Source organism: Rhincodon typus, chromosome 3, assembly GCF_021869965.1.
Source record: "Rhincodon typus isolate 14 chromosome 3, sRhiTyp1.1, whole genome shotgun sequence".
NCBI lineage: Eukaryota > Metazoa > Chordata > Chondrichthyes > Orectolobiformes > Rhincodontidae > Rhincodon > Rhincodon typus.
In genome coordinates this window covers 47,855,179-47,867,204 of record NC_063334.1, presented here as the reverse complement: position 1 = coordinate 47,867,204, position 12,026 = coordinate 47,855,179, and the positions used below count along the sequence as shown (strand labels likewise).

At 38.8% G+C, this 12,026-nt stretch overlaps 1 protein-coding gene across 5 annotated transcripts in view; it reads right to left on the bottom strand.

Annotated features, from left to right (window-relative positions):
- auh (AU RNA binding protein/enoyl-CoA hydratase) overlaps window positions 1-12,026 on the bottom strand; it is a 941,118-nt gene that overhangs the window by 264,756 nt on the left and 664,336 nt on the right. For 3 of the 5 annotated variants that reach the window (XR_007261814.1, XM_048595346.1, XM_048595345.1), the window contains exon 2: window positions 3,987-4,054. The exons of 1 other annotated variant lie outside the window; for it this stretch is intronic. Coding sequence is in view for 3 of the 4 variants with exons in the window: in XM_048595346.1 (XP_048451303.1) it covers window positions 3,987-4,054 (68 nt within the window). In the remaining variant the exon portion in view is untranslated. Of the gene's footprint in view, window positions 1-3,986; window positions 4,055-11,754; window positions 11,847-12,026 lie in introns of all 5 variants that reach the window. One more of the 5 variants, XM_048595348.1, reaches the window with a different exon arrangement.

Below are 12,026 nucleotides of genomic sequence, written 5' to 3'. Positions count from 1 at the left end.
ATCTCCCCACTCCCGGCCTCATCCCAAGACCAACCCTCCCTCTCATCCCGCCTCCTTGACCTGTCCGTCTTCTCTCACACCTATTTGCTCCCCCCACCTCACTGACCAATCCCTACCACTACCTACCTGCTATCACCATCCCACCTACCCTTCCCAGCACAAACCCCCACTCTATTTATTTCAGAGTCCCCTTCCCCTCCCCCATTTCTGAAGAAGGGTCCCGGCCCGATACGTCAGCCTTCCTGCTCCTCTGATGCTGCCTGGTCTGCTGTATTCCTCCAGCTCCATACTGCGTTATCTCAGACTCCAGCATCAGCCATTCTTACTATCCCACACATACGAAGGTTTCTCCTGAATTTTCCACTGGGTTCAAGTTAATGCAGGTCTCAGTGACAAGGGCTACGGCGATATTTGTAGCAAAATCATGTGGCGAATTCTAAACGTTAGAAGCACCTTGCTCCATTTTTTGTGCTCATGACAAGGAGCAAGTCAAATTTCTCACTCGACATTGGCATGTTCCCAATTAAAGGGGATTACTGCTTGCTAAACAATCCAAATTAACTGATTAATATTCAGTTTCCCATCTTACCAAATACAAAATAGACATCAAGAAATAAAACAAAGAACTGCAGATGCTGGAGATCTGAAAGCAAAACAGAAATCGGCACATCAGCTCATGGATGCTCCATGGGCACCAACTACATGCATTCAATATTAACAGATATTGGCATCTGGTACGTGTCAGCATCCAAGGACTCTTATGGCACATCTGATCCACTAACAGGTCACTTCAACGCTTCAAGGCTGCACCTCAGTCTGCACCAGCAACTGTCACTATACTGTTGCAGCAAGGGACATGGACCTAGCTCACAGAGTGGACTAGGCTGCATCTCAGAGCTCTTCACTTCCTGTCATAATGCTCACTAATTCGGAGCCTATCTGGATGCTCAGGCATCCCTGCCTCACATTGCCTTTTGTGTCTGCACTAAACAGCAAGGAAAAATGGAAATGAAAAGAGCCAGGTAGCTCTGGATGAGGGAGCGAAGTGCAAAAAGGCAGGAAGCTCATCATGATTGTCAGCAGTTGTCTGTCAAATCAAGAGGGATAGACTTCCCTCAGGAGGTCCTGGTACAGTGAGTCAAGTTTAGTCTCCAATACCAGTCCAAGGGCTTGGATAAACTAAGTCAGTCATTTCAGGTGGTCAGAGTTAGGATGATGTCCATATAAAGGATGAGAAGCGGAATATTGGGGAATCTACCACATATCGTGGCTCTTTCTGCTATATTGACAGGTGTTCTCCTTCTAGAATGTTACTTTTGGTGCAAGTGAGGTGGTGTCCCGAGCAAGCTAGTGGACAGTGTACAAGGCACACAAGATTACCATTGCTAGGGCTCAAGGTGGAGAAAGTGAGTGGGTGAGACGTTGCAGGCATAAAAGCAGAGAAAATGTGAGTACGACGTATCGGAGTGTAGTTGGTAGAAATTACTCTGGCAGAGCAAAAAAATAATCTTGGCCCTTCCTATAATGATGGGCATTCATCCTGATAGTTGAGACTTCTCTAACTTCGGTGGTAACCTCAAACAGGCTGGCAGGCCTGGTGTCATGGACCTCACTGCTGGCCCTGGGGGAAGAGGAAGTCCCACATCTACACTACCCTATCTATCAGGACCTGCAGTTTCTTGCCCGCAAAGCAAGGAGCCAATTTCCCTTGTCTGGCATATCCAAGCCAAATGTGCAGCTCCGAACTGACAGAATTTGTCTGTGAGCACAACAGGCTTTCAAAGGTGGCATGGATGCAAGGGAAGACTGTTAATTCCAGCAGTAGTCAATTGTTCCACGAACAAAATAGGGAGTGGAATCATACACGAGGATGGCATAGAAGAGGGGCAGATAGCTAACAAAGTGAGTTTGGGAAGATACAGCAAGAAAACCTGCTAGGCTTTGCAGCAAAAAGCTCTCTAGAATACTCAACATAACTTGCACTAAGTGAAAAATATCATGACTGCAGCCCAGTCAATTTATTAGGTGACAATTTGATAATTAATTGCTTCCAGTTTCAGATATGGCCACAAATAGCCACACCTTCTCTACATCTAGCTGTATCACCGCTAAACCTTTCTTTTTCCTACAAAAGAAAATCTCTCAGTTCTAGAACCATGCTTTCAATTCTCATTTGCATCTTGGCTAGTAATTCAATCTATTTTTTGTAATATGAATAACAGAACTGCACACAGCACTCCAAATGTACAGTTTGATTTAAGTTCTCTGCTTTTCAGTTATTGTCGCTACTTATAATGAATGAGCATTTCTGCACATGTACCCCTATGCTCTTCCATCCCATATAGACTTTCATTTTCCAAGGCACATGTGGCCTCCTTATACTTCCTACCAAAATTCATCTCCTTATATTTACCATAACAGATGTATTAATTTCTCATTCACAAGCCTGTTTTATGAGATTATCAATTCATCTTACACTTTCCTCCTTGGGATTATTTACAACATATCACAGACGTCACAAATCTTTAAATTATTCTCCCGATTTATAAGTTCAAATTCTTCATGTAAATGGTGGGAGTATTTGCAGTACAGGTTTGTGGAACTTCATTTCCCATCTCCACCAGTCAATGACTAACTCAACTCTCAGCCTTCTTTTTTGTGGCCAGCTTTCTATTCTTTGTACCACTTGTCCCCTGGCTCTACATGCTCTAATCATAGTAAAGAATCTACTATATAAACTATTACCTCAAAGACCTTTTGAAAATTGAAGGGAAGGAGCACCCTGGCTTCAAGGGTGGAGGCAAATTATGACCACACCTGACACAGTTGCCTGATATGCCAGGGCTGGAGGAAAAAGTAGGCAGATGCAGGCTCATATAGATGAGTTGGGTGGAGACCTGGGGAGATGCAAAGTTTATGGGAAGGGCCATCAGGGAGGGGATCTGATGTTCAGGGCCTTACTAACACATAGGAAACAGAGGCTGCAAATACTGCCCGAAGTGAGCTCCCCCATCACCTTCTATCACGCTGGAACTCAAAACAATGCAATGGGAAAGAAAATGTTCGAGTGTTTTGATTTGAAAGGGATGGCATGCAGGACCCATTAAATTAAGGCTCTTTTGTGGATAAGAAGACAACACACAGACCCACGTGCTACACAGGAAACAGGCAACACAGTGCATTGGCTCCCTATGTATTGTACACTCGCCACACCCAGATATTGCTAACCACTTCATTCAACACCAACATTTTTGCAGAGTGACGGGAAAGGTTAGGATTCATTGACCAAGAGGAGCAATGGTGCCTGCAGAATCCAGTGCTCTACATGTGCCTTAGTCATCTTGCTTCCACATGCAGCAACAGGCTCTCAACTCAGTGAACTATAGTACATTCTGTATGGACATTATTTTGGGCATCATGGTACCACAGACTTTCAGGGTTACACAGATACTCAAGCAAACAGATTAACAGTTAGGAAAAGTGAAACTATATATCTAGTGCAACATCACCCATGCCATTAATGTGCCCTCAAAGTTTTGTTTTTCCTTTCCAAATATGTCCCAGAGGAGGAAATTGGTGCCACAATTCTCCAACAGGGGCCTGGAGGTCCTGGTGTATGGGATGCTTCAGTAGTAGTTAATGAGGCAAATTTGAGAAGATGTAGCTAGAAATTTCATTACACCACGCGAAGAGAAACCCTTGACAAAATTCAGCCTAAAAAATGTAAGATTCAGCCCAATATTTTCGTTTCCAGATTTATTTCTATGACATCTTGGAGTGGAGACGCCATCATCTTTCTTACTACCAAGCTTATTGGTGTATAGCTCCTCAGACGTATCCTCTCTTTTTAGATACAGAAATAACATTAGGTGTCCTTTCAATTCATTGGCATTATATAAATTTATTAGAAAATGGCATAAACAGATAATTGTTCCTCTACTAGAATCAACAATAAGTTATAGATTTATGTGCATGATTCTGCTTACCATTTCCACAAGATTTTTGCTGATTGCATTTTTGGACTGTGGTCTGTTTATTCCAAATACAACAATTCCTGTTAAAATTAACACAGTTGAAAAGTTAGACAACAAATTCTAAGTTACAGATGCTTGAACAGAAATTGTACAATAGAATAAAGCCTAAAAGGAATGGTTGGGTGATTAAGGACAAAAAGGAAATCCACTTAAACGATCTGATGTAACTTTCCATCTATTTGAAGTTAGGATGAAGTTAGTGCCACAATCTAAGACGACAGGGTGAGACATTGGCTAGAACAAAAACAGATGGAATAAAAGGTGCTGAATAGGTTTGTATAAATCAAGATTACTAAATCATCCAGTGCAGATCAAGTCAGAAGCCAGGAGGATTGAAAACACTAAACTATTGTAAAAAGGAGAGTTCCTTTTTTAAAAAAAGACAGAAGTAGATAGCTTTGCAAGGGGGTTATCAGTAGTAGATTGGAATGTGGAATGCAAAATGCAAAACACTAAAATAATAGTTGATATGTCTGAAGGGCAAAGCAGGCCAGAAGACAAAATGGACTACTTGTGTTGTTAATTCATTGTTTTCTAAATTATCCTTTTACAAACACAGGTCAATCTAACTTCAGTGGTGGGAAAATCACTAGCAATCACAGTCAAGTACAAATTTAATTCACACTCAAAGAAGAACAGATTAATAAGGGACAATCAGCATCTGAAGAACTGCTTGATAAAGTACCAGAGAGAATTAACGCAAGTAGAGGAGATGTTGTACATTTGCAAGGCATTTGGTAAAATTAAAAAAAAGACTTATTTTGAAAAAAGGAACACACGTGATTAAAAGGGCCAACAGTAGTTTGAGTACATAATTGATTTTGGGATTAAAAAAAAAACAAAGTAGTGGTAAATTGGACATTTTCCAGATTGGACAATCATGTCATATAGATGTTATGGCCACTGATTTTCTTGTTTCATACAAGTTACTTGGACTTGGGTACAAGAAGTTCAATGTTAAAGTTTATTGATTATATGAAACTTAAGTAATGTAGTAAATAACGAGTAAGATAGTGGCAAAGTTCAGAAGGATACAGATACTCTACTGGCGAAACATGGACAGGCAGTAAAATCGAAATGTTACTATTCTGAGGGATCTACAGATGCATATGTACAAATCCTTGAATGTGTGATAGGTCATTTTGATAAGAAAATTAAGAAAATATATGGGATTTGTGGCTTTGTAAATAGAAATATTGGCAAGAAAATAAAGGAGATTATTTAAACCTTTATGAGTCACTGGTTAAACCTCAGCTGGTGTATTGTATACAATTTTGGGGACCACATTTTAGAAAGGATGTCAATGTTTTGAAAAAGGTAGAAAAGGGATTTACCAGAGAAAATGAACTTCAAATATATGGGAAAATTGGAGGTACTAAAATTATTGTCCTTAGGGTTATGGGTTACCCAACAAATGTATTCAAAATCATTAGGTGTTTTATTGAGCAAGTAAGGAGAAATTGTTTGCTCTAGCAAAGGGGTTGAAAAGAGGTCATAGGTTTAAATTGGCAAAACAACTAAATAATATATCAAGATGTATTTCTTACTCTCCACACAAAGGGGTTGTTAAAGTCTGGAACATGTGACTTGAAAGAGAGAGTGATGAAATCAGAATCCAAAAGATACTTTCAAACAGAAATTGGTCAAGTATTTTACAAACTAATTTTCAGAGTTAGGGAAAGGTTTGAAGTGCAGGTCTAAACGCTTTCAAAGAGTTGGCACAGGCACAAAATGGTCTTATGTTGTAAGCTTCTATGATTATACATTATTGTTATTGCACTTGCCGTTGTGGAACAGTGAACTTTGCACTCTGCTTTTGCCAGTTTGCATTCTGAACATTAAAAACAACCTGCAACTAATATACTACACAAAAGGTCAGTATTAATATCTCAAGAAAATAAATTAGCTGTCAATAGTATGATAGATTCTGAAAGACTGTGGATTTTAAAGAATTTGTATAATTAGTTATGGTTAAAAATGTTTCAATAGAATTTGAAAATATTTTGATCTTAACATGGCAAAATATAAATCTAATGGACAGATTACAATTTAGTGCTATACCAAGTGTCTTGAACATACAATGTGGTCAACTTTCCCTTGATTTTCCAGCTGGCATATCTCAACAACATTAGTACTTTTATTTGAAATAAATTAATGAGTCATGACCAGTGGTTTACAAGAAAATAGCCATCTCATGACATCAGAACTACACAAATCATTTACCCTAGGTTCATGGGTTATGCAGTTCTTGTATCATTCTTCTGTTTACTTTCAGTAAGCTCCTGAGCTTATTACTTATACCTAGCCTACCAATTATTAAGCTGATCATTGTATGCTTAAATAATATTAACAAAACTGAATTTACAATTACATTTTGAAAGATGGCATATGTAATTTTACAATGTGGTTCTCCAAATATGAATAGGAAAATCTAGATCTTTATTAAACTTTTATTTATAAAATCTCCCAAACATGGATTATAATGACATGAAGCAATAGTTGTGATAACATTATCATTTTTGCACAATGCTTTAAGTAACAGTGATCACAATTTTGACCATGGATAGCTGCCAATAAATAAAAAATATAATATTTTAGATTTCCACCTTCCACAGTATTGTTTTTATTCATATGTATGTGTTATTTCAATTCTCATCATTATTGATGATATTGTAGTAGAATCCTTCACAGTATCACTTGATTCACAAGAGAACAGATCCACATATCTTGGTTTTATTACTTTAAGCCAAAATGTACATTATTTCTGATGTTCTGGCAACAGTAGAAATCCATTCAAGTAAAAACACAAATTATTTCTACTTATTGCCTCAATCGTGCTTCAGTGAACTACTTTCAAAAGGAAGCTGTGAAGAAAATAAACTGTTTAATACACTCTCGTGATTTTGGAGGAATACACAGGAGAAATGATAGGTCAAATATTTTGAAACTAACATCTTAGCCTAGATATTTAAAAATATTTTTAAACAAAAGCTTTTTTTTTAAAATAGTTAACATAAGGAAGTGTATGTAATAGTAGCCAATGTCAAATCAGCAAACATGTTGCAAAAGGTCTAGCAACTTCCTGGATCCTTGTATTCTGAATCATCTTCAAGAGCACAAAGTTCTTGCTGAGGAAAAATCTAAGACAGCTTCGTAGGCGATCCTAAAATTTTCCCACCATAAGGGGCTTGTTCTACCTGAACAATAATTACACTAAGAGTGCAGCTACTCAACAGTCTACTGCGACATGGTAACTGTTCACTCAAAGAAAGGGATGAGGGTGAGGCATTTCACCAAGCCCTTTCACCACTTTAGACTCTTGTGTGCCAAGATTTTGGCAAGGACAGAAACATCCACTCAAACTCTACTTCCACTTACCTTGAACATTAACATAGCACAACAAAACCACTGGATGTACACTTGTGTAAAGGCAGGCACTAACAAAGTACTAAACAACTCAACAGTTCAGTACACTCTTACAAGTGACTCTTACCAACAAACAAAAGGGTAATTGCAAGTTTAGGCAGATAACATACTACGAAACTGGCCTGGTCTTTAGTGCCAGCCTTACATTGCTAGAAGTTACTTCTAATCAATAGAAAGTTCAGGCTATAACTCCAGGTGGACAAAGGTGGAAGGTCTCAAATATGAGGTTGATTTTTCTTTTAATTCATTCATGCAATGCCGGCTAGATCAGCATTTGTTGCCTATCCTTAGTTGCCCAGAGAACAGTTGAGAGTCAACCACATTGTGGTCGGCCTGGAGTTCTTTTCTTAAAAGGACATTAGTGAACCAGAAATATTTTTAAGACAATTGAAAATAGTTTCACAGTCATTATTTGACTTTTAATTCCAGATTATTTTTATTGAATTCAAATGTCATCATCTGCCATCGGGGGTTCAAACCCAAACTCCCAGAAAATTAGTGGAGAGTTTGGGATTACTAGTCCAGTGACACTACACTACCTCAGCAAAGACACTTGGAACTGCTGTTTTTAAACAGGTGCAACTAGGAAAACATTCAGTTCCTTCCAGAGGCTGGCATCAATAGCATTGCTAAGCTTCATTTTGCTGTGCACATAACTGCATCATATCTTCAAGAACCAACTTGAGGACAAACTTGAAAAAAAGCTCCATTCTATGATGGAAATGCTTAGCGTCAAAAGATACACAAAACCTGATCTATTGCTCTTAACTCGTAAATGAAAGCTCATTTATCTGGAAACCACATTGACTGATACTCTCAATCTTCTTCAGCAATTACTCAACCACAAAACTACAACGATAACCCTCTCAAAGACCCAGGCTAAAATAGCAACTCTTGAATTGTAAGAAGATTGAAATCCTTCTTTTTGTTTCTTAGAAACTATTAAATGCAAGTCTTTTTTTATATTGCAATTTTCTCCATACCAGATATCTCAAAGCACTTTATCGTCAATTAATTACTTTTGAAGTGTGAACATTGTTATAGGAAATGAAAGTTCCATGCAAACTCCCATAAGCCCAACATCACAGAATCCCTACAGTGTGGAATCAGGCCATTCAGCCCAACAAGTCTACACCGACCTTCTGAAGAGCATCCCAACCACACCCATCTCCTTACCCTATCCCTGTAACCCTGCATTTCCCATGGCTAATCCAGTTAACCTACACATTCCTGGGCACTACAGGCAATTTAGCATGGCCAATCCACCTAACCTACACATCTTTGGACTGTGGGAGGAAACTGGAGCACGTGGCAGAAACCCACGCAGACACGGAAGAACATGCAAACTTCACACAGACAGTTGTCCAAGGTTGGAATTGAACCCCCGTCCCTGGTGCTGAGAGGCAGCAGTACTAACCACTAAGCCACTGTACCACTCAATATAATAGCCTGAAAACAGGTTTGTGATTCTGATTGAGAAATATATACAGTATTGGTCAGGACAATGAAGATAGTTTCCCTGCTTCAAAATAGGCCCACTGGATTTTTTACATCCATCAGAGCAGAAAAATGTGGCCTTATTTTAACAGCTCATCCAAAAGACAGAACTTCCAATGCTGTCCTACTCTCTCAGTTAGTTGTCAGATTAATTTTTGAGTTCAAGCCCTAAGTGGGACTGGAACCTGTAAGCTTGAAATTTGGAGATGAGAGTACTATTATGAGCTAACTGAGCCAAAACTGACTTTTGACTATTTCATTCACAACACGTGTTGATGTTTTCAGTTTCTTTTCCATGACAACAACATCCTGCTTTATCTTGACCAGCCAAGGAGTGGCAGACGGAGTTTGATTTAGATAAACATGTTGCATTTTGGTAAGACAAACAAGGGCAGAACTTATACAGTAATTGGTAGGGCCCGGGGTAGTGTTGTTGGACAGATAAACATAGGGATTCAAGTAGATAGTTCTTTGAAAGTTAATAGGGTGGTTAAGAAGGTGTTCAGCACGCTTGCCTTATTGGTCAGAACATTGAGTATAGGAGTTGGGACGTCATATTGTGGCTCTACAGGGCATTAGTGAGGCCACTTTTGGAGGATCATGTACAATTCTCGTCACCCTGCTATAGCAGGGATATTATTAAATTGGAAAGGGTGCAGAAAAGAATTACAAGGATGTTACTCGGACTGAAGGGTTTGAGTTACAAGGAGAGGCTGGGACTTTTTCCTTGGAGTGTAGGAGGTCAAGGAGTGACCTTCTAGGGGTTTATAAAAGCATGAGGGGCACAGATAAGGTGACTAGTAAAAGTGATTTCATTGAAACATATAGGATTCTTAAAAGACTCGACAAGTTAAATGCTGAGGTTATGTTTCTCCTCAGGGGAGGCACAGTGGCTCAGTGGTTAGCACTGGTGCATCACAGTGCCGGAGACCTGGGTTTGATTCCACCCTTGGGCGACTGTCTGCATGGAGTTTGCACATTCTCCCAGTGTCTGTGTGGGTTTCCGCCGTGTGCTCCAGTTTCCTCCCACAGTTCAAAGATATGTAAGTTAGGCGGAATAACCATGCTAAATTGCCCATAGTGTTCAATGCTGTAGGTGGGTTAGACACAGGAAATGCAGGTTTAAAAGGGATGGGATGCTCTTTGGAGGGTTGGTGTGAACCCGTTGGGCCAAATGGCCTGTTTCCACACTGTAGGAATTCTACAGGAGAGTGTAGGAGCAGAGGCCTAGTCTTAGAACAAATGGGCACCAATTTAAGACCAAAATGAGGAGGAATTTCTTCTCTCAGAGGGTTGAGTCATTGGTACTCCTTCCTATGAGGGCAGAGCCCTTGTGAATATATACAGCTGAGATAGATTCTTAATCAGCAGGATATTCAAGAGTTCCAGGGAAAGGGCAGGAAGACACACATGTGCAATGTTGAAGCCCATGATCCTATTGAATGGCGGAGCAGGCTCGAAGGGCGGAATGGCCTACTCCTGTTCCTATATCTGATGGTTACATGAACATTCAAGGAAGAGGCAATCAGATTATCAAGACCAGGGAATTGAAATCTCAGCTAAATCAAATTATATGTGTGATAGTCAAGAGAATTTTCTCTCAGGTACTGCAAGGAAGTGTTTTTGGGATTGAATGGATTGTGGTTGACCTGGTGTTTCAAAATTTGTAAATGTATTATTTGTAAATAGTTTGGTTTGTTCTATTTTATCTTCATATCTTGTGTAATAGATGTATGTTTCAAATATCTACAAATCTACAGCATTGTGATTGTATTTCAGTAAATGACGACCTTGTTGAAGCTAAGAAGAAACAAAATCTGATTAGTCAACTCTGATTTCATACTGGAATTTGAGTTGTCCAGGAATAACGTCAGGTGGGATCATAACAGATATTTTAAAGACAAACATTTTCAAAAAAGGACAAAATCAGATATGTGAACTGCTTAATAACGACAGGACAATTAGGCACTGCAATGAGACACCTCTTATTCTGCTGTTAAATTGGGAATCTACCCATTAAGGGCAATAAATTTGTTAAGTAAACACAGCCTGTGTCAATCAAAATTTAACTGTTGCTTAAATCAGAAAGTGTGCAGTTTTATATCGAAGGTTACGAATGACTGGTTTTCTCCTTTCTTCTAAAACAAAATGCCTTGCATCTGCAAGAATGAATAGTGTCCAGTTTCTAAGATCTTGATTATCACATACATGTATTACACACATCTTTACTATATATACACACAAGCTGATCTTCTGGCTAAAAACTTTCTGTTTAACATTTATTTACCAGCATTATGCTTTGTAGTCTGATAAAATATTACAGTGCATAAAATAAAGAAGTATTTAGCTTAAAAGATTAACTTAAAGATGGCATAAACTTCACTTCCAACATTTTGCATTCCTAGAGAGAATTTCTGCTTTTCTTGAATACATACCACATAAAATTTGTCACAGTTTGTGCTAACAAAATGAAGGTCATGAAATGTTTAAGTGAGGAGGTACTGTTACAGTAATATTTGATTTGCAGTTGCACTACTCAGAGAACACAATACATTCCTGAGACGGATCATATATCGTAAGCATTAAGAGTATTACAATTACACTGAGGCACAAGCGTGGAACATGCCGTATAGTGACAAATTAAATTTTACTGCGCTTTTTGTAATTTTTAAGTCAAATGGTTGCTGTTTTACTCTTAAAACTACATACATTTTGATACCTTAAAATGTTTTGTAAAGGAATGACTCCTTATGCACTGTGGAATTTTTGATATTAAAAAAATAATTTAATACATTACTTGAGAGAAAGGTGCCAGTTTCCAAAACTGCATCAGGAAGTGTGGGAGCATTGAAGGCAGCTGGGTAAAGTGGGCACTTGTTGAGTAAGTTACTGAAAAAAAAACAGTAACATGTTTGAGGATTGGTAAGCACGTAAGAATTTACTAAATCACAAATGCAATAAGCTGACAGAATTAGATAATAGAGATAACAAGGTGTAGAGCTGAATGAAAACAGCAGGCCAACCAGCATCAGAGGAGCAGGAAGGCTGACATTTCGGGCCTAGACCCTT